Raw genomic sequence first — 23,115 nt, forward strand, 5'->3', positions numbered from 1 at the left:
TATAGTTTACGAAAGACAAACTAATTTATCATCCATACTTGAAATTTTAGTTAACCTTTAACCCTATTTTGGGATCTATTAATCATAGTGAAAATTATTTCCCATTTTGTCAAAATCCTACCTATATGTGCATAATTAACCTCATTAAAAGTTATATTTTCAGAATTAAATAATGACTAATCATAAATTTGCTATCTTCAATAACTGAAAATATTTTAAACCTGGCAAAGGAAGAGTAAGGGAACTGTGAAAAGTTTTTGCAGGAAAGGAAGATAAAAGAAAGAATCATTTGGTGTGGATCTATTCAATCACCAAGTAATATTTGAACTCTACTGCGTTCTAGGCATTGTGCTGGTTTTGGAAAAAACAGTGACCCAAGACAGATACAGTACTTGACCTGACAGAAGCAACAGTCTAGTGGGGAGGCAGAAAATAAAATAAGCAATTATAATACTCTATGGTAAGTGTGATGGAAACTGAGGGTGCTATGGCAGTGCATAGCAGGGGAATCTATCCCACTTGGAGATAAAGGTTAGAGAGAGGGAGTTTGTAAGGTGAAATCTGAATAATGAGGAGTTAGCCAGGTTGGGGATGGTGTGGATTGGGGTAGGGTGGAGCTTCAGACAGAAGAAGAGCCTGGAGGTATGAGGAGCAAGCTCTGTGTGGAACTGGCAGACAAGTTCAGCGCAGACTAGAAATGGGTGGGTGTTCAGAGGTGAGGATGGAGAATTTGAGAAGCCATGTCTTTCAGGGTTTTATAAATCAAGTCTGAAATTTAACCCAAGAAGGAGGGAAACATTGAAAAGTTTTAAATAAAGGAAAGAAGAAATGAGTTCTGTGTATTAAATAAGTCACCTTTTCTGTAGTGTGGACAGTGTGAGATGGGAGTGACTATGGATGGGAACCACTGAGTAAGGGAGGCCAGTGGCTGTATTATATAGTCTGAGCACATGTGAGAGGAAGGATAACTTAATCTGATGTAATGGCATTAGGGCTGGACTAAGAGTAAGAAGATATATTTAAGATATGCTTAAGATAATCATGGATAACAATATCATCACAAACCAACAAGTTGGATTTGTAGAGTAAGAGCTAGGGAGAGAGATTAAATATAAAAGTCAAATTTTTTGGCACAGGCCTTTGAATGGACGGGGTGTTATTCACTATGATGGGGAATGCAGGAGCTATTAAAGGTTTTTCAGACAGCTGATGTGTTTGGTTTGACATGTCTGTGTGGCCTCTGAATCTGATACCATTGACATTTGGATATGCAGTATAGGTTGAATTCAGAGCTCTGAGCTACAGGCATAATTTGGGACTTGTCAGCTCATAGGTTATAATTAAAATAATTGGAGTGGGCAAGAAACTTATTTAGGTGAAAAAGTAATTTGATCTAGTATCTTAAGTTATGTGTATGTAATTTGCTTCAGTACATTTAAGCAATCACTTAGGCAATCACAAGGAGAGATTGGGAGTTTGGAAAGTGGTCTCTAGGTTTCACTTTGCCAACTGCTCTTGAATTACATAATCTCTTAAATTTTTTTCCTGTATAAGTATCAATGTTCCTCAAATCTCTAAAATTTCATGATCAAATTCCTAGAAAAATGTATGAAAAAAAGTGAAACACAAAGTTTTATCTAAACTGAGACCACAATTATGTAAAAGGTAAGTTTAAGAAAACAAGGCTGGAATAAATAAACCAAAATGCTATAATTGGTTGTTTTGGATTACAGACTCTTGTGTTTTTTTTCCTTCCTCCTGTTTCCCATTTTTAAAATAGCAAACATGTATTTTGCAATTAACTCATTTTAAATTAATAATTAATAATTAATTTTACTTATAATAATTAATTTTTATCTATAATTATTATTATATATAGTAATAATTAATAATTAATAATGAGCTTTAAGGGGAGCAAAAGAGAATTTTAGATATCAAAATGTTATAGACATTTTTTTTTTGCTACATGTATTGGTTGACCAATTCTTCAAAAGTCTTGCAAATACTTTATATTGAGCCTATTTGCTGAAAATAGGGCGGAGAATGTATATATCCTTTTTATCCTTTGCAGGTTGCTTTATGTTTCATATCTGCCTTCACTTTTCCTTATGGCAAGCAGCCAACTGGCAGTGATCTGTTTAGAAGGGAATTTTTGTCAAGGTGGATGTGAAACTGTGGAATTTCCAATCCTACTTACAAAGTTAATTTTTTTTTTTAAAGACAAAGTTCCATTTATTTACTTCTTCACTAACATAGCTAGTGTTTTTATTTCTATTATTATTTTAAGAAATTCTTGCCAGATGGAGAGTTCCTCAAATAATTATTTTCTAGGTTTTTTTTTTTAACATTAAAAAGACTTGTATTTGGGAATCTAGGGGATGTTATTCTTTGATTAATTTCTTTCTTCTTTAAATCAAGCAGTTAAAATTAGACAAGCATAAATTTCATGCACTTTCTTTTAAACATCACCTCATTTAAAGCTTTTTCTAAGTCTTATGAAGGTAGGGAGTATGTCTGTCTTGTTTGTATTTGTATCCCCAGTTCCCAGCGCAGAATTCTGCTGATAGTTGATACTCCTTAAATATTTAATGAGTAAAAAAATGAATTCTTGATTAGTGGTGGGCTCATGGATTATTAAAAAGCAAGTAACTAAAATGATCAATTCTATTACTTCAGAGATTTCAGTACTGTGAGACCTAAGTAACTGCAGTGAAAGTAAAATAGCATGTAAAGATACTTTGTTATTAGCAAAATAATAACCATGCACATAAAATATATGTTCATCGTGATGCATCAATGTAATTTCTAATAGAAAGATTCTGATAGTAGGCTATAGACCAGATGATTGTTTTTGCTAGATTGATATGGAGCCATAATTGACAACTATAAGAAGTTTTAAATTTCGGATTCTTCTTCAAGTTTATTTGGGGGAAGCAGTATCAACAAACATAAGAAAATAAAGAGACTTATGACCTAATAGGCCCAACGTGGAGCACTGAACCCGTGAGCCATTTGGACATCTGCACAGCGTGCCATGATGCGTCTGTCTGCTGACTCTCAAGCACTCTCTGTCTTGTATGGGAGTTTGTGTGGCTTCCCAGTCCATGTTGGAGAGGGCAAAGGTTATGTTTGGTAGTCCTGCCTCTTGATTTATGTTTCTTACTTGAGCTTTCACTTTTTATTTTTCTATGAAAAGACATGGAATGCTATCTCAGAAAATTCCTTTGCCAAAACAAATTGGGATGAAAAATGTAGATAATCAGAAACACTAAAAAACAATCAAACTAACAAAAATAAACTTAGAGCATTTTTTTTTATTTAGAAATATGTAGTTTTAGATTTTCATTTATTTGCTTTCATTATTTTAGTCTTTTTTATGGTAAGTGTATTTTGAATAATAAATAATTCTGTAGATAACTGCATTCTCAGTCTTTTTAAGGGAAATGTACATTCTATTTTATTTGGAATCTAAATAATTTTGAAATTGCCGGTCTGTTATTTTAAACTTGAATATTGTCTTTTGTCTTTGGGTGCTTTCTTTTCTGTGAAACCTCATAGTTCAATAGTCATAGGTGGTAACAACTTTGGATCTCACTTGTTACAGACCCAGTTATACATGCATCTAACAAACTACTCTGTGAACAAGCACAACGAGCATTTTGAAAGGGATGAAACTGAAAACAAAGGCAGCAAACGTTCCATCAAATGGTTTACAGAATTTCTGCAAGCAAATGAGCATGATGTTGCTAAGTTTTGGAGTGATATTTCAGTAAGATTTTACTTTTCCACAATTATAATTGTCTTTCCGGAGATTAATTCAAAGGGTTGTCAAATATTTTAAACAGTTTACTTTAGATTGGGTAGGTTAGTAGTGTTTTCATGAAGGACATGGAACTTGTGATGGATTCATTCTGCTTGAAGTGGGATTCTAACTGCTTAGAAGTGGAGAGGGGTAATTCTAGGCGAAAGCTTATGTCAAGTCATAGTGGCATGAGAATAGTAATAAGTAGTCCAAGTTGACACATATGTTTTTTTTGCGAAAGACTCATGGGGATTTAGGATTAAAAAAACATATTGAAGGTCCTCCCTGGTGACCTAGAGGTTAAGTTTCAGCGCTATCACTTCTATGGCCTGAATTCAATCCCAGCCAGGGAGCTAACCCACATGGTGCAGCAGACCTCTCCTGTCTTGCCCGCTGCTTCCCTCAGCAGTGTATTTCAGTAAATCTGCCAGTTCTGCACCCCACTGTATCTCTGGTGAATCTTCTCATGACCTGAACCTTTGGCCTCCACTCCAGTTCATCTATGCATAAATAAATAAATATTAAAAAAAAGAATTGCATACTTATAAAGGTAGCTATTTAAGGTAAACCCAAGGATATTATAAAAAGAGAATAAGTAGGTGGAGTAGGCAATGTTGCAGTAAGTTTTTATCTTATTTTCATAGTTTGGAAATTTCATGAAATTGACTTAAGATTACTTTTCAGTGACCTCTGTTTTGGAGGTAATTTTCTAAATTGCTATTGTCCATTATGAAAACTAACATTCAGTACCTACTTACTATGCAGCAAAGATGTGTGCTTATCAGGAATGAATAGGAAATTAATAGAAAATCTGGGCATGAAGATTAAAAAGAATCACTTATGAAATGCTTTCTGTATACTTTAGGTAAAAATCTTCAAATCCTATTGCAAACCAATCAATATGTTGAAATTTCTCAAATATATTAGTGGAATTTGATTTCTCTTTCCTTATATCACTCCTAATTTTCACATATACCTGTGATCTTGCCTTTAAATGCTCCAAAATATGTTGTTTTTCTGTAGAAAAAACTCAAATTTGTAACTCAGGGTCTATTAATAATCACTTTTACCCCCATATGTCTTGTTCATGCACACATTTATTTGCCAAGATTTTACCTTTTCTCCTCCTACTCTTCAGTGCTTTCACTGTGAATTTGTTTTTTTGAAAATAATCTTGAGAACAATCCCTCAGAGCATCTATGATATTTATCCCCATTGTGATCTGGTTTGGATTCCTAGTAACAGCTCCATTTCTGTCTTTTTTTTTTTTCCTCTCTCCCATGTAATGAATATTGTTCCCATCAGGTAGAAAATGTTTTGTGCTTGATATTACATGGAAATGGAGTTTTGGAGAAATGATGGAATAACTATAACTATGGTAGTCATAAAGTTGCTAACAGTTATTGAAGATTTACTGTGTTCTAGGCACTGTGCTAAGAGTTTTACATAAAGCCTATTTTATTAATATATCGTAGGAAAACATTAAAAAGCAGATGCATGCCAAAAAAAATAAATCTTTTGCAGCAGGTATTATTACTTTTGCCAGCTTAAGTTTGGGGGAAAATGTGACATGTAAGATGTAACCAGCACAACTGAGGTTGACATATCACTGAAGTAGCAAAGGCAGGAGTAAATCCAGAAAGTGTGATTTTAGAGCCAAGTTCTTAACTCTTCTGCTATGTTGCCTATACCTGTAGATGGGGTTAAAAAGACAATATATTTTAAGTGAAACCCAGTGAGACTTCTTTTCCAAAGCCTACAGATTATACTCAACTTGGGTAAACCAATTTAAAAAATTAGCATGTGTAATTTACCCTAGTAGTATTATGTGATGTATCGAATATTTACTAGCTAGTTCTTTAATTGACAGTACTCTCATCTCAGACAAACATACAAAATCATTACTGAGCAAGGAAACACTCTTAGATCCTGACTCCTAACGCTTTCAGTCTTGGTCTGAGTAGAGGTTCTGAATGTTGTTTGTGAAATAGTTAACCTTCCTTGGCATTTTTTTCTCCCTGCCTCCACTAGCCACTTCATGGTTTCTGAGAAGAGTCTATGATCCTATCCTTATAGAACAATTAGAAACCATGTTTATCAACTTCAACTTTACTTATCTGTTCACAAATGTTTTTGAGCAGCTACTAAATGCCAGTTGCTGTTTACAGGAATTAGGAGAGGGGTTGCATATAAAATAGACAAGGAGCATCCACCAAAGAAAGATTGGCTGGCTCTATGCTATGAGCATGATGCAGTGAGAATGGAGGCTGGGATGTAACCAGATGTGGGAATATTAAGAGAAGTGTGTCCAGGAGAGGGCCAGTTAGTACAGGGCCCAGAGAAAGAGAGTGTGGTTAGAGTGTATTGGGCAGAGGAAGTGCTGGATGAAATGAAGTTAGAGCAGCCGTGGGTCTGGCTGCCTTAGAGCTTTATGATCTTGGTCAGGACACCAGTTTGTAAGTCTAGGCCTTATTTCCAATATGTAAATGAGATACACACAGATAATGCATCTTCACATTTTTTTAAAATAACTCATAATTCTCCTAGGAACTGGTGGTAAAGACTCTGATTGTAGCGGAACCTCATGTCCTGCACGCGTATCGAATGTGTAGACCTGGTCAGCCTCCAGGAAGTGAAAGTGTGTGCTTTGAAGTCCTGGGATTTGATATTTTGTTGGATAGAAAACTAAAGCCATGGCTTCTGGAGGTAAGATATTTCTTTAGGAAGAAAGAGAAGTTATCATTGGGCTTGTGTATTAAAACAGATGTTTTTTAAATGTGTGCTTCGCATGTTGTCTCATTAATTGAGCTGAAAGAGGCTTGGATAGAGCATGTGGAAGGAAGAGAATAGTCAGCGATCAAATCAGTCCTAAGAATGGATCAATGCATTTGATATTCTTTATTTTAATTATTTTTAAAAAAATTTACATCATTGTTCATTTTTAAACAATGTTTGTTTCCTTCACCAATGCACCCGTGCACCATCACCTCAATCCCGTGCCCCTCCCTCCCTCCCTCTGATCCCTCTCCCACCTCCTTCCCTGCAGTATGTCTCTGATTTATAATTGTCCATTTTGCTTTGTTGTGTTTTGTACTGTTATTATTTTTTTACACTGATGTCTTATTTGGTTCCCCTATATTCCTGCTGTAAGTGAAACCATCCAATATTGTTCTTTTTCCTTCTGGCTTATTTCACTGAGCATAATTCCTTCTAGTTCCATCCACATTGCTGCAAATGTCATGAGTTTATCTTTTTTGATTGCTGAATAATATTCCATTGTGTATATATACCACATCTTCTTGATCCCCTGCTCATGGATTGGAAGAATTAACATTATTAAAATGACCCTCCTGGGGGCCTCCCTGGTGGCGCAAGGGGTTAAAATGCAACCTAAGAAGCTGTCTGCAGCCTCTGCCGCAAGAGTTTGATCCCTGGCTAGCCAGGGAGCAACCCACATGGTGCAGCAGACCTCTCCTGTCTCGCCCGCTGCTCCCTTCAGCAGTGTGTTTCAGTCAGTCTGCCTGTTCTGTTCCCCACTCTGTCTCTGGTGAATCTTCTCACCCCCCATACCTTTAGCCTGTACCCCAGCTCTTGTATACATAAATAAATAAATCTTTAAAAAAAAGAAAAAAGAATCAAAAAAATTAAAATGGCCATCCTACCAAAAGCAATATACAGATTCAATGCTATTCCAATAAAAATCTCAGTGATTCTTCAAAGAAATAGAACAAATACTGATGAAAATCATATGGAACCACAAAAAGCCACGAATAGCCAAAGCCCTACTGATGAAAACAAAGGAGAGAAGAGGTATCACACTTCCAAACTTCAAGCTATACTACAAAGCCATAATAATTAAAAGAGTTTGGTATTGGAACAGAAACACACATTTGATATTATTATCCCAATTAACTCTTGAATGTTTTTCTAGGCTAGGAGTTTTAACTGTATGTGTGGATCTCTTTTGCTAATTTGCCACTTACTTTCTCCACTACTTTCTCAGCTTAAGAATTCTGGATAGTCTTTCCTGTGCTTGGGTTTTAGGACCACAGCTTCCCTGTCTTCAGTGTGTCTCGCCTCCAAAATGTCCAAAAAGAGATTCCAATTGGGTTATTAGTCAGTAATACCTAACCCAGTGGCATGAATTCTCAGGTGGGACCACCTCATGTCCCCAGGGCTTCTTACCAAGCCTGTAGGAAAACAAGGCTTCCTACAAAGCCTTTGGTTTTGTTGTCAGTTCCTCTTATGGTCAGAGTTGTTACTATTTTTCCTTGATGATAAAAGGTCACATTTAAAAAATATGAGCTAATACAAAGGAAAACTAAAAAGGATTTCTGTTTATTAAAACCTTTCCTTCTAGTTCTATTTATGTTTATAGTTTATTGATAAAGGAACTTTGAACTTTTGTGGTCCAGCAATTCTCCATCTAGCAATTTTCACTAAACTCCCTGATTTGGGGTCATATAGCCCATGGTCATGAGATGCTGTCCTTAGCATTTTTTTTTTTTAAATAAATGAATGAATAGATAAATTAGCACAGTAAGTGATTTCTGGTTACCTTTTAAAAAGGAACATTTTGCTGTAGAAGATAGAATCAGCTACTTTCATTTTAAATTATCTTTTTTAAAATTTAGAATTGAAAGTTATGTCTGTAATAGCAACTTTTGCATAAGTAAATTGAATGCATGATAGGTGAGATCAAGACATTCAAAATACGTTTTTCAAGAAAGAACACTTCCAATTTGAGAGTTGAAGTAGTGTGTTCAACCTACTGTGGACAAATAATGTATATTATCTTCCTAACCAAACACAATTCTTGTAGGTGTTCAAATTTTGCTCCTGCTTGGTCCTAGAACTAAAATAATTGTGAAGAATTTTGCTTGTCCTTTTGCTTTCTCAGTTCTTTGTGTATAAAAGCACTTAATCCTGCCCTATGGGCCTGCAATACTGTAATTTGTAGGAAACACATTTTACTCATTCAGAAGACCAAAATAAGTATTTCTCAGATATATTTGTTCTCCATCCTGTTTCTGTTGTAACTCACAACTCACCAAAGGCCTTTGAACTTATTGGGAGTTGAGAGTAATAAAGGTGACTTTTGTTAGGCTAATGAGTGGTTTTCTTGAGGAAATCACCTGAGGGTGGTGGCTGGTTGTCAAGGATACCAACCTTGTGATTAGAGGGTGGAACTTCCAGTCCCACCCTTTGGGAGAGGAGAGGAGCTGGCAGTTGAATTAACAAAGACCACTGAGTTAATCAGTCATGCCTATGTAATGAAAACACCATAAAATCTCAAAAGGAGGGCTTTGGGAATTTCTAGGTTGGTGAACACAGAGATTAGGTCATAGAGGTTATGGGAGTTGTGTGCTTTTCCCAAGAGCGTTCCCTCTGCATCTCTTCCACCTGGCTGTCCTGGGTGAGTTATATCCTCTATATTAAATTGATGATCAAGTGCATAAATGTGTTTCCTGGGTTCTGTGAACCCCTCTAGAAAAGGAATTGAATCTCAGGATGGTGTCCTCTGGTTTACAACCAGCTGCTCGAAGCACACTTAATGTGTTTGGGAGTGGCACCTGAAGTCTAAGAAGAAAGTAGTGAGCATCTTCAGTCTGTAGCTGGTTGGCCAGAAGCCCAGGGGATCACCTGAGCTTGTGGTCAGCATATGAAGTAGAGGGCATTCTTGGGAAAGAGCCTTTAAGGTAGGAAGGACCACTGAGCAGGTTTTATATGATCCAGCAGACTGACCGGGTAAAGGAGGAATCGGAGTCTTCAGTGGTTTTGCAGGGTTTTTTGTTTTTTTTTGGTGAGCACCCGGGTTTCCCAGGACTTTATTTGTGCAGAGCCAAGATGGAGAGGGCCTTGCATCTAAAAGAAGGTGTTGGGCCTCTTGGTGGTGAAGCGTGGTTTGTGCTGGCCACGCAGAACCCGGTGGGGCAGTGGGAACTTGATCTTCGAGTTGTGGAACTGCTTGACTGCTGGCCGGCGGCATTTGCTTGCAGCTATCTCCTCCACCTTCATGATCTGGATGGAGTGGGCCCGGGCACGGTGTCGGGCACCCATATCTCGGTAGCACTGGGTGACCGCACCCGCGGTGGTCAGGTCTAGGTACTCTCGGTACATATTGTGGGTGCCACTGCGGGAGTCATAGCGAAGCCAGATGCCAAAGTTCTTCACTCGCAGAGGGGATTTCTCGAACATCTGCCCACAGTAGACAATTTCTCCTGAAGACTTCTTCATCTTCTTCAACTAAGACACGAAGTACCAAAAGCACGACTTAGTGACAACGTGATTAGGCGCAAAGATCCTCATTCGGTAGAGGGGTGGTGTGTGGCATTTGGGGGTGGGCAGGCAGCGCCCCACCACCTTGTACTCTCGCAGTGTTCCCGAGCTCTTCATGGCATCCTCGCCATGCTTGCCGCCACACATGGTTTTGCAGGTTTTTATGGGAATTACCAGGTATACGGCAGGCAGGGGTGCTGGGGGCTGGGAGGCTGGCAATACTCCCAGCCCCCAGCAAATCCTCACTCTGTCTGGGCTCTCTGGTGTTCTCTCTACTTCTCTCTCTCGGCTTCTGCTGCTTCTTTCTCGGCTTCACTTTCGGCTTCTACTGGCATCCCTGTGACGCCACCCTTAAAAAGCCCAGTCTTAGCCCAGGTGAATCCCATCTACCTATGCCCACACCCTACTCCAGGTGCCCGCCATCAGGCATGCATTCAGGACCTCAAGGATCCATCATCTATCCTGATGGCGGGAGGGCAGAAAAGCCTGATACCTTTTACCTTACCCTACAGTGCCCTTCCTTAGTATGTAGAATCTGATGCTCTTTCTGCATAGATAGTGTCAGAACTGAGTTTAATTCTCAGACACCTTGCTATGAATTCTTGCTGGTGAAGGGGACGCCTCCACACAGGCTCATTGAGCTTGGTCTAGGAAGCCAGTGCAGGCCTTTTCATGTGACAGTTTCTTCTTTAGATTTACTATTTTATCTGCAATCAGTCTTTTCTGTTTTTAGCTCTGTAGGGTAAGGAAAAATGTCAGGCTTTTCTGCCCTCCCGCCATCAGGATAGATGATGGATCCTTGAGATCCTGAATGCATGCCTGATGGCGGGCACCTGGAATAGGGTGTGGGCAGATGTAGATAGGATTCACCTGGGCTGAGACTGCTTTTTAAGGGCGGCGTTACAGGGACGCCAGTAAAAGCCAAAAGAGAAGCCGAGAAGCAGAGAGAACACCAGAGAGCCCAGACAGAGTGAGGACTTGCTGGGGGCTGGGAGGACTGCCAGCCTCCCAGCCCCCAGCACCTCTGCCTGCTGTGTACCTGGTAAATCCCAATAAAAAGCCTGCAAAAAACCACTGAGGACTCTGACTCCTTCACCTGGTCTGCATGGGATCAGAAAACCTGCACTGTGGTCCTTCCTGCCCTTACAGTTGGCGTAATTGTACAATTGGCATAAGTCAGCAGGATGATCCATGCATACGGGTATTGGAGCCCTCCGAAGACCTGGAGGGACTAAGAGTAACAGACTGTGTTTGACTGTGATGACGCTGGAGGCACCATGGTGCCTTAGAAGGTGGACACCGTCCGGGAACTGCGGGACCAGACCTCAGCTGGAGGAGGAGACGCCCGAGAGGACCAGCCAATGACTCCTGAGGCAGCAGGATCATCGGCGAAAAGAGGACCATGATTCGGAGCTTGTCAGTGCTGATGCAGGGAGAGGCCTGATGGACTAATGGAGTTGGCAGAGGAACTTGCAGGTTCATATGTTTTTGGGACCCTGGGGGTGGAACAGTTTCATTTGTAAACCCCAGGAGATGGGAATCTGGGGGTGGCCAGTGGGCCTTAATGGCCAAAAGCAGCCTGTGTATGCCCAGCAGCCAGGCAGAGGAGAAAAGCCAACTGAGAAGGCAAAAGCTGGTGCTAAAGCTAAGTTGCTAAGTTTGGGAAGCCCTGAGTGGCTGTTAAGCAGCCTGAGTATGCTGAAGACCTGTGAGTCTCGTAAAATCACCTGTGGGTGATGCCCTGCTCGTTGTCGAGTGAGGGTGAGTTGCTGAGGAACCCGTCCTTGGGGGACCGGTGGGGAACGTGGCTTGAGGTGGAGCCCAAGCCGAATGTAGAGTTTGGATCCCCGACCCATGTGCTTGTGCAGTGGGTTGGCCTGAGTGCAGGGGTCTGTGAGTCACATTGATGGCTATGAAGGCTGAATGTTGGAGTGACTGCAGACAGAAACCCTGAGGGTTGGTGATTACCCCCAACGGAATAGAATCGCCAATCCCAGAGCGAGTGCATCCTGGGGGTGGATGCTGTGTGTGGCTTGTAGCCGAGACTACAGCCAGAGAAGGCCAGGAAGCCTGACAGCTGGTGTGTTACAGTAGATGCCATGAGTGATTCCCCTCTCTTGTATGAGCAGTGCCTTTGGCAGCAGATTTGGTGGCTCATCTGCTGGTACCAATAATTGTCTTTTGCACTAGGTTGGTGCCCTGCCTGGACTTATTTGTGTTCTGTTGTATTTTGTTATCTTGTGATGTATTTGCTTTTGTGGGCCGTGGCTGCATTGCTTATGTTTGCTAAGAAAATTGTATATATATGTAGATTATATGGCAGAAAACCCTGAGGGGGTGGACTATAGGGTAAGGAAAAATGTCAGGCTTTTCTGCCCTCCTGCCATCGGGATAGATGATGGATCCTTGCGGTCCTGAATGCATGCCCGATGGCGGGCACCTGGGGTAGGGTGTGGGCAGATGTAGATAGGATTCACCTGGGCTAAGACTGTGCTTTTTTTAAGGGCGGCGTCACGGGGACGCCAGTAGAAGCCGAAAGAGAAGCCCAGAAACAGCAGAATGAACAGAAGAGAGAGAAGCAGAGAGACCACCAGAGATCCCAGATAGAGTGAGGACTTGCTGGGGCCTGGGAGGCCTGCCAGCCTCCCGGCCCCCAGCACCCCTGCCTGCTGTGTACCTGGTAAATCCCAATAAAAAGCCTGGAAAAAACCACTGAGGACTCTGACTCCTCCTTTACCCGGTCTGCTGGATATCAGAAAACCTGCACTGTGCCCATTCCTGCCCTTACAAGCTCCTACTACTTGTTTTTTATCCTTGATGGCATGGGGAAGAGGTGAAGGCATATGCATGAGGTGGAAATGAAAGGATAGCAGGGAATAATGATTTTATAGATAGATATCTTAGTGTAAAGTATTTTTCTGACAAACTAGCTTGGTAAATCAGAGTTGGCTGAATGGTTGAGTTCTGTGTGTGTTTTTTCAAAGGTGCAAAATACCCTTTCTTCATACTTCATTCTTTTCATCATTTTTATATCATTCAGAGCCCTTAATAAACTATTGTTTGCATTAGTATATTTTCATTTCCTATTCATTCTTTCATTTTCATATCCATCAAAACCATTGAAAAGCCTCCACAATAACTAACAGCCGTGGATAATGAACATTTATTATATTGAAACGGTTAAAAGAATCTCTTAGATTTTGCTTCTTTATGTTTCTTCCAGCTGAGACCTAGTGGTTCTAATCTACTTATTAAAAACATTTTGGCGCCATCAAGTGGAATAAGATAGAAATTGCTTCTGAGAATGTGATAGTTTTGAGTGAATTGTATTAATTGATAGTAATGATTGTACAGGCAAGATTGCAGAAATTTTCAAGCATAGAAAACATTTTTGGAAAAACATGGAAATTTGGTGGAGCATGGATATAACTGATAATGCTTTTAAGTGTCCTTGAATTAATTTCAGCAAGTCATTGTTCCAGGTGATGAAAATACAAAAATAAGACTGAATATTTGTTCTTGTCTAGTGGGGATTCCAATATATATCTGTAGGGTAAAGTCCCAAATGCATGCCTGATGGCGGGCACCTGGAGTAGGGTGTGGGCATATGTAGATGGGATTCACTTGGGCTAAGACTGGGCTTATAAGGGCAGCGTCACGGAGACGCCAGCAGAAGCAGAGAACAAACAGAAGAGCAGAACCATGAGAGCAGCAGAGACCACCAGAGAACGCTGGAGAGCCCAGATAGAGTGAAGACAGGCTCCCGGCCCCCCAGCACCTCTGCCTGCTGTACCTGGTAAATCCCAATAAAAGCCTGCAAAAGCCACCGAGGACTCCAGGACTTTCTCCTCCTTTAACCCCTTCTACTCAGATCATAGAGAACCTGCTCTGGCCCTTCCTGCCATTGCAATGTCTTATGATAATTATTATTAGGGACCAGGAAACTACCACAGACAACAGAATCATTACTCTTTCTGTGTACATGTGTGTATTTGAGAATTAAAAAAAAAAATCTTGCAGAAAGAGGAACAGTAAAGCTGTAACAGGTGGGATGGGGTTTGAGGGTAAGATATTGCAGTTAGGGGGCGGGGAAGGTACTGGGCAGAGGAAACAGACTAGGAGCTCAGAATCTAGTAAGGATACTTTGCTATGTGCATGAATTGATTGTGCTTGCTTTCATAATAAAACTATGATTTGGACAGTTACTAAATAGCATCTATTAATTCCAGTTGCTTTGTAGTTCTCATTTTTGCTTGCATTTACAAGTTGCTGAAATTTAAGACCGGCATCTGCTGGGTTTGTCTGTTTTAGAATTGGGGTAAGAGATAAGAACCAAAGAAGTCATCAGCACTACAGAGTATGTAGTTTTGGCTGGATAGAACTCTAATTTTCAGAGTTTCTTTTGTCAGCCATTTGTGGTTCTTCTAGTTTATATTTTTTAACATTTTTCAGAAAACTTACAAAAAATTCTGAGTTTTTACCTAAATTGAAAAACATATTTCTACCTTTTCATGTATCAGTTTACCTTGTATGGGTAAATTTTTTCATAGACCAATTTCTTTCATAGACCAATTTCTTATAAAAAGAGAGACAGGTCTGAGATTGTGTTGCATCAAAATCTCATGCCCTCTTCAATTAGGGGTATATCCAGCAGAATTCCAAATTGCACATTTGGAATGGAATACTTAAAGTCTATAAAGGTAGATAACATTTCAGTGAACCACCTAATCAGTTCTTGAGTGGTTTATTTTATAATTTTGCTACATGTAGTGGCAGAATTAGCATGAATAGTATCATAAAAATTTTTGCTATATTTGAATCAGTGTGGAATGGTTGAAACTTTTTTCCCACAAACTTTCGCATTACCCTTTCTTTGCACTTATAAGAGGAAATGCTTAGAGCTTTGAAGTAGCAGATTAATAAACTCCCTTTTTCAAATTTACCTGGAATAATTCAATGTTCTTGCACTTGCCAAGCTATTGCCTTCCCCTAAGACAACATCACAAGGATGGGCATATATCCATCACCTTTTAAACCAGAAATCAGCAAACAAAATACAGTATAGTAGTTCTCAATAAAAGGGGTTTCTTGCATCCATCAAAATGTTGGCATGAAAGATTTTCATAATACAATGTTAGGAGAAAAACTTGGTTTAGAAAATAGTATGGTTCATATAGCAGGTACTCATAATATAAAATGATTACGTATGCATAGGAAATTTCTGAAATACCCTTTATCAAATTGTTAACAATATACTAGGAAGTGGGACTGATTATAGGTGATCTTTTTGCTTGTTTAGCTTCTATTCACTGTTTTTTCTGCAGTAATTTTGTGCCATGTTTCTAGTAAGATTTGTATTTCTGAATCATTTAAGTATGATGTGGTTTCTTTCAGCTGTCAGTTGTAAAGTATATGCTATCAGTTGTCTCTTGTGATAGATTTGCACAAAACAGTACACTTTATGACTAGTAGCAGGCCTATTTTTTGAGATAATGTACAGGTTTAATTGGTGGACATGAAGCTAAGCTTGCAATTTTGAGTTTAATAGTGTTCTAACCTACTGAATTAACAATTTTCTTAAACAGCTGCTATTCCAGTTACATTGTCGTAACAATAACATCAACCAAGGACAAAACCAAAAATTCCAGCTCTTGAAGTGGTAGCATATTGTATAATGAATTTCATGGTATATTCAGTTAACTTTTATTTTCAATGTTAATGGAATACGGAAAGTGATATTGGAAAATAGAACAACCATAAGTGTCTTATGTTATTCCCGTGAGTCCTATCCAGTTAAGGATTTTTATAGAAATTAGTCTGCAACTACACTTAGTGGTGTCTTTTGAGTAATATAAGTAATGTAGTCAGTGCCTTTGGAAATGAAAGTTGATGAATTATTGTTTGAGCCAGGTGGAAAGAAACTATTTTTTTAGACCGTGATAGGCTAATTAATCCAGAAGATATAAAGTAATGAGAAAAAGGCACTGATGGTTTCCATATGCTAAATACATACATATAATTATTACTAGATTGGTAACAGTATTTTTTTTTGTCATTATTACTGTTCTTTCACTTTTACCTAAACTTAGAAACTGCAGTACCTGGGATAAAGCTGTAGAGAGCAGAAAGAGGGCAAATAAATGTGCTCACTAAAGATTCTGAGCAAAGGCAGAGTGGCGAGCGGAGGGGAGGTGGCACTAACACTCAGTTCCTTGACTTTGGGTGATAGAAGTGGAGGTATGGCAGTGGTAATCTGGGCCATCTCCCATGTAAATATCCACTGGTTGGGGATTCTGTGCCAGATTACCAAAAGTGTACTGAATATTTATTGACCTTCTGACATTTAACTACTCTCATTATTTTATCTGTACATTTTAGATCAATCGAGCACCAAGCTTTGGAACTGATCAGAAAATAGACTATGATGTAAAAAGGGGAGTACTGCTAAATGCACTGAAGCTACTAAACATCAGGTAAAGTTTTTCCTCCATCTTCTGGAACTTTCCCTCCCTACTTGACATATCCCTCATTTGTACATGGGATTTTCTTGTCATGTTTTGTATTTCGTATTTTGAATGTCTTCATTTTATTCATTAAACCCATTTGGTTGTTAGCATTTGTAAAAAATATTTTTTCTATGTTCTTGCACACTGCTTTTCCTTCTTTCCATGTAATACTCTGAACTTGCAGTAAGTGTGGTTAAATTATAGTGTGGCATACTTACTTATTGTAGAGTATGAGACTGAAGTGAAGAGTACCTTAGGAAATGTTCTAGATGATCTTTCTAGCCTTACAAGAAGAAACAAAAGCAAAGAGGTCCTTTTGGAAGTGAAAAAACAAAACCAAGTACTCAGACATAGATTTTCTACCTTTCTGTCCAGAGATCTCCTATCTTATAAGCTGAGTAAATAGAAAAGAAGAAGCATTTATAGGTGAGGATTAACTTTCCCACTGGAAATCAAAGATTAGAATTTGTTCTTTTTTGTATCATTAATAGTATTCCATTGTATGTACATGTACATTCTCTTTACCCGTTTATTTATGTTGCTTCTATGTCTTGGCTATTGTGAGTAATATTGTGGTCAACTTGGGAGTGCAGATATCTCATTGAGATTAAATCTTTTTTTTTTTTTTAATAAAGGATGGGAGAGTCTTATTTCAGCTCCCTATGAGCATATACTCTGAAGTGGGACTGCTGGGTCAATGGACTATTTTTAGCCTTAAAAAAAGGAAATCCTGCCATTTGTGACAACATGGCTGAAACCGGAGAACATTATGCTAAATGAAATAAGCCAGACACAGAAGAACAAATACTATATAATATCTCTTATATGAGGAATCTGAAGTAGTCAAACTCATTGAAGAAGAATGGTGATTGCTAGGGCTAGAGAAAGGGGTAATAGGGAGATAATATCAAAGAATACAAAGTTTCACTAACGCAAGATGAGTAAATCCTAGAGCTCTATTGTACTTCATAGTACTTATGGTAACAAATCTGTATTATATACTTAAAAATTTGCTGAGGGGTAGATCTTATGTTGTGTTTTTATTATAAATAATAATAAAGAGTGAGAAAAATTTTGGAGGTTACAAATATGTTTGTGACATGCTGTGGAGGGTTTCATGGACATTTGCTTATCTCCCAGATCATTAAATTATACACATTAATATGTTTATATCTTTGAATGCCAGTTATAGATCTCTTCATAAATGGTTTAAAAAATAAACACATGGCAATAGCAATAATAACAGTAACAATAAAAAGAAAGCATTGACACAGTGGGAAGTAAAGTTTGAAAGAAAGTTTGGTTGGTGTGGGTGGTAGACTACTTGCAGGTTACATGATCATAGATAGCAAATTTTTGAAATGTTTATTGTTTTAGAAAGCTTTTGGGTTACTCCAAAAGAAATTTATTAAAAGTTTTAACTGAACTACTTAATGCAGGTAGTGAGTTGTCTGCCATTATAAGTGTTCAGATAACGCTTAGGGTGTTGGATTGAAAAAGACATTTGGTGTTGGATTGAAGCACAAAGATTTTATGATTTCTTTATTCTGATTGTCATTTTAAGTCCGAGAAGAGTTGTGGGGTGCTTCTTAATGACTTGTTCTGATGTTTTCAAGCATTTAGCAGATGCCTGGTTGCAAAGTGGCTTTATATTGAAGGCATCATTTTTTAAAAAAAGGAGGTGGACATATACACTTGTTCAGAAATGTTCTCCAGTTCCCTTATTTTGCTTGACCAAAGAATGTTTTGATTAAATTCTACTGATACATTAATTATCCTAAAATAAATGAATAGAAACGGAAGAGATATCTAGAACTAGAATATTAAATAAATAATTAAATAAAATAGAGAATTAAATAAAAGTTGGAATGATAGAAAAGGGTGGATAAGAACATCATTCAAATGTGACTAATTGTAGAAAGATAGGGAAGTGTTTTAAACAAAGCACAGCATGTTCATAGAACTAATGAGTTCATGTTACAGGAGTCTAGAGTGTGCAAGGCAAATGGTTAGAGAAATTCCTTGGATGGAATGACAGCGATGGTTAGGAAAGGATTCCATGAAGTGGTAAACAAGACTCAAGTCAGTGTATGGATACAGCTGTATGAATAATTGCTGATTAAAATGCTAAGTAATAGAGATTGTTTTCACTTTGGTTAAATTTTATTTTGGTCTGGGAGAGATGTACTAAACATTATTGGTGCTTGTTTATGCCATATTTATAGAAATCTAAACTGATTTCAGAATGGCAGAATTCCTACAGGGTAGAATTTGGCAGCTTTCCTCTAGAGAAAAATTCTTATGGTGATTTCCTGTGTTTTTGTCTTTGCTTCTATTTTTCTTCTTTTCATTTCTATTCCCCTTCCTCTCTCTTCTTTCCTTTTATATGAGATGCTATATGGAAATGGTCATTCTAGACAAAGTGAAATATAAAAAAATAAAAATTAAGAACTACGTAAGCATGGCACACCCCTTTTTCCTTAAACAGGAAATTCAGCCAAATTTAATATTCATCTTTGGAAAAATGTTACTCTCAAAAAAGTAATCACTAAAAATCACAATCTTTTAATATCTAATTAATCATAAAGTGCATTTATTTCTCCTCCAAAATAATTCAGCTTTTTTCCCTTTAATGTAATTCCTGTTTTCTTGGGTTCCACCCTCATGTTTCAAACTTTCTGACGGAAGAAGCATTCCATTTGTTTTAGCCCTTTAGGACTGTCTTAACAAAATACCACATATAATAGCTTATAAACAAAAGAAATTTATTCCTTACAGTTCAGGAGGCTGGAGGTCAGAGGTTAGGTACCAACTGGTAGAAGGAGAGTGCTTATCTGGGTCACAGACTTCTTTATCTTCACCCCTTGGAAGGGTTAGGGAGCTCTCTGGAGCCTTTTTTAGTAAGCACCAATCCCTTTCAAGAGAGTTCTGCCCTCATGATCTAATCACTATCCCTTGGCTCCACTTACCAATTCCATCACCATTTGGGGCTATGATTTCAGTATATGAATTTGGGGGGGGCATGCTCAATACACTGTACCATCTTGACTGCCTAATTCTTCTTATTCTAAAACACTGTACATATTGCCAAGGAAATACACATATGATTCTGCCTTCTTTGAAATTTCGCCTCTTTCTTCATTGACTAAAGTTGAATTTGAGACTTAATAACCTAATATTAAAGCCCTTTTGACCAGCGGAATTCCCCGCATTCACCCACAGCTCCAACAAAACTGAATGACATGCAGTTATCTGCCTGTGTTTGTTTCTTTTTTAAAAAATTATTCCTTCTAACCTATTTGTCACTCAGATCTCAATATTATCAGGAAAGAGATCTGTTTCCTAGTACTCCTATAAGTTCAAGTTGTGAGGGAAAAGAATATTTTTTATTTATTTTATTTTTTAAAGATTTATTTATGCATACAAGAACCGGGGTACAAGCCAGAGGTGTGGAGGGTGAGAGGATTCACCAGAGACAGAGTGGGGAACAGAACAGGCAAACTGACTGAAATACACTGCTGAGGGGAGCAGTGGGCAAGACAGGAGAGGTCTGTACCATGTGGATAGCTCCCTGGCCGGGGATCAAACTTGTGCTGCGGACAGCTTCATAGGTAGCGTCTTAACCCCTTGCGCCACCAGGGAGGCCAAGAACAATTTTTATTGTGAAGGGTCTTAGCCCCATCATCTCAATGCAATTGCCTGATGAACAGATGGGATCACACGTTACCTTAAGCATTTTTTTTTACCTCTCCACACTAGAAGTTGATCAAATGGCCTTATTGTACCTGTTCCTTTGGTTTGCACCTTCATCTTGATCTTACCAGGCTAATGACAATGGAAGGCATAGGAACTTAAGCTCACGCATACAAATCCTATTTTTTCCCAAGGCTGAGTGAAGAATAATCTTTGCTTTTCCTTTCCCCACCACCCATGCGTTTGCCCTGCTCTTGCTAGATCCTTAAGGGAGGTATATATAACTGTGAAGCTCGAGGGAGTGTGAAGGAAAGACCTCAGGCTTCTCTTAATGCACCAGCTACATGAAGAGAGATAAGAGGCTTATAGGAAGGCACTCTCACAATAGGTCTCTCCTATAAAATCAGACAGTTGTCACTAAATTTTCATGATTTTGCTAAAGTAAGAAAGACTGAAAATGCTTTCAAATGATGATTGTTAGGCTGGGATTTCAGTAACACTGATAATCTTAAAGAGTGGCTAGTATAAGTGGAATGCTTAAACATCAATGGAACTGGTTTAGGAAGGCAAAAAGGAGCTAATATTTGTTAAGAGTCTATTAGTGTTACCATAAGTTAATCTTTGTAAGAACTCTAGGAGGAGGAGATGCTATTAACATTTAGCAATTAATTGACCTAAAATTGTAGAATTAGTAAATTATGTTGGAAAATGAAACTAGGCATGTCTTACTCTGAAAATTTATAGTTTCTGTTATATCTTTTTACCTTCAGAACATCTACATACTATGTGGAGACCTATATTTGATGAATGATTAAATGAATATTATATGTATGAATATATAAATTTAATAAACATTTATTCCTATCCCCACTGTGTCTCCTCTTCTGCTACTTCTCTCCACAGGTATAGGATCTGAGGTATTTGAATTCTAGAATGTAGCCTATGTTTTATGTTTTAGGACTAGTGATAAAAGGAAAAACTTGGCTAAACAAAAAGCTGAGGCCCAAAGGAGGCTTTATGGTCAACATTCAATAAAAAGGCTCTTACCAGGTTCCTCAGATTGGGAACAGCAGAGACACCAGTTGGAGAGGCGGAAAGAAGAGCTGGTATGAAAATTTAAAAAACATATCCACAATTTGAATTGCATAATTTATTTGTCAGGTTTTACTTGTGAAGTTTTTTCATTTTTAGAAAGAAAGACTGGCTCAAGTACGAAAGCAGGTCTCAAAAGAAGAACATGAAAATCGGCATATGGGGAATTATAGGTAATTTTCCATATTTTTAATAGATTGAAGAAATGAAGTGTCAACACAATTCTACATGTTTTTGAATTTTGTGGGCTTATTTTGGCTACTGTTTAATTTATTATGAGAAACTGCTTTTTGTTTACTCTTTCCAGATAGAAAACATAGACAGGAAGTTGATGGTTCAGACTTAACGTTCTTGCTAGCCAGCTGCTGGGGTGATGGAAGTCTTTTAAACTAGACATTATCCTGTGACTTTATTTGATTACAATTTGGTATTTTGAGAAAGTCATGTTTCAGATTTCTTAATATTCATTTTGCAGTTCAAAGTGGTTGCTGTGCTTTGTTTTAAACTCAAATGTATCAGGAGTCAGACAATTAATGAAAATGTGTGAAGGAGCTAAATATGAGATGATAGGGAGGGGTGTAGACTGTGCCAAACCAGAACTCTTCCACAGTATCACTTTTGATAGGATGAAAGGGGGATCCCCAAAGCTCTTTGTGTTCTTGAAAAGACTACTTCTCCTCCCAAATTTTGACCTTAACTCAACAGAATTAGGAAGATTTGAGGCCAGAGAGCTTCCTGCCCTCCTGGTAAGATATTTTCTCCTGGCCTTAACAATACCAAAGTAGAGATGAGGACTACTCCTCTCATTCTACTTCTACCCAATTCTTTTCTAGACAGGCAAATTCTAGCCCCTAAAAGAGATCATCGGGATTACTTACTTTATTCTTGTATACCTCAATAATCACAGTAAGTCCAAAAATTCCCAGTTATCTCCCATCACCTGAGCTCTCTCCCATAAAGCTCAATATTTCTCTAATATGCCCAATTGTAATTTTCCAGCCACCTCCCTCCAACCAAACCCTTATAGCATATACTTTCTGCAACTGCATTGTTTAATGAAATTCTATAGATAAACTTTACTTTTGTATGTGTAACAGATAAAAATTCATGAATTTATCATGGCTATACTTTAGCTTTATTTCTAGATTTCTAGCACTTAGTAAAATGTCTGACACAGAGAAAGTAAAGATTATTTATGTAATTGACCTTAACTCTTGTGCTATGATAGCTTCTTTTACACAAGCTGTTTTTCTGATTTTATTGTAGACGTATTTATCCTCCTGATGATAAAACACTACTTGAAAAGTATGAAAATTTGTTGGCTGTTGCTTTTCAGACCTTCCTTTCAGGAAGAGCAGCCTCATTCCAGCGAGAGCTAAATAATCCTTTGAAGAAGATGAAGGTAAATAAATCAGTATTTTTAAGGAGAAAGGAGTGATGCTAACAGTATGTTTTTAAAAACAACCTACCCAATATCCCACATAAAAAAACATTTTACTTTTAAAATGCACTTTCCTTCCATTTTAACAGTTGATAGCATTTCATAGTCAACTAAGTGATTCATAAATAAGTTGTTGTTTAACAGGGCAAAATATGCAGTAGGGAATGTCATTATCTTGTAATAAACATATTATAGAGATGTATATATATGTAACTGAACAAAAAGTCATTGAATTAATCTAGTGATATCCTCATTATTAGCAATGTAACAAACATACAGCATTTTCTTCTGCATAGACCTGG

The 23,115-nt window shown here is 38.1% G+C and overlaps 2 protein-coding genes across 11 annotated transcripts in view; one reads left to right on the forward strand and one right to left on the reverse strand.

Annotated features, from left to right (window-relative positions):
* The window catches only part of TTLL7 (tubulin tyrosine ligase like 7), a 121,508-nt gene that overhangs the window by 53,337 nt on the left and 45,056 nt on the right, over window positions 1–23,115 (forward strand). For all 10 annotated transcript variants that reach the window (XR_008550147.1, XR_008550146.1, XM_037498139.1 and 7 more), the window contains exons 8-13: window positions 3,605–3,769; window positions 6,350–6,508; window positions 16,460–16,554; window positions 21,239–21,386; window positions 21,472–21,545; window positions 22,639–22,774. Coding sequence is in view for 8 of the 10 variants with exons in the window: in XM_037498139.1 (XP_037354036.1) it covers window positions 3,605–3,769; window positions 6,350–6,508; window positions 16,460–16,554; window positions 21,239–21,386; window positions 21,472–21,545; window positions 22,639–22,774 (777 nt within the window). In the remaining 2 variants the exon portion in view is untranslated. The remainder of the gene's footprint in view (window positions 1–3,604; window positions 3,770–6,349; window positions 6,509–16,459; window positions 16,555–21,238; window positions 21,387–21,471; window positions 21,546–22,638; window positions 22,775–23,115) is intronic.
* On the reverse strand, window positions 9,579–10,247 carry LOC119235086 (60S ribosomal protein L18a-like). Its single transcript, XM_037498146.2, is given in 1 exon segment — window positions 9,579–10,247. A coding segment is annotated over 1 exon segment (561 nt). The 5' UTR covers window positions 10,229–10,247; the 3' UTR covers window positions 9,579–9,667.

This window comes from Talpa occidentalis, unplaced genomic scaffold (assembly GCF_014898055.3).
Source record: "Talpa occidentalis isolate TD23 unplaced genomic scaffold, MPIMG_talOcc4v2.1 talOcc4.9, whole genome shotgun sequence".
In the NCBI taxonomy this organism is placed as follows: Eukaryota; Metazoa; Chordata; class Mammalia; order Eulipotyphla; family Talpidae; genus Talpa; species Talpa occidentalis.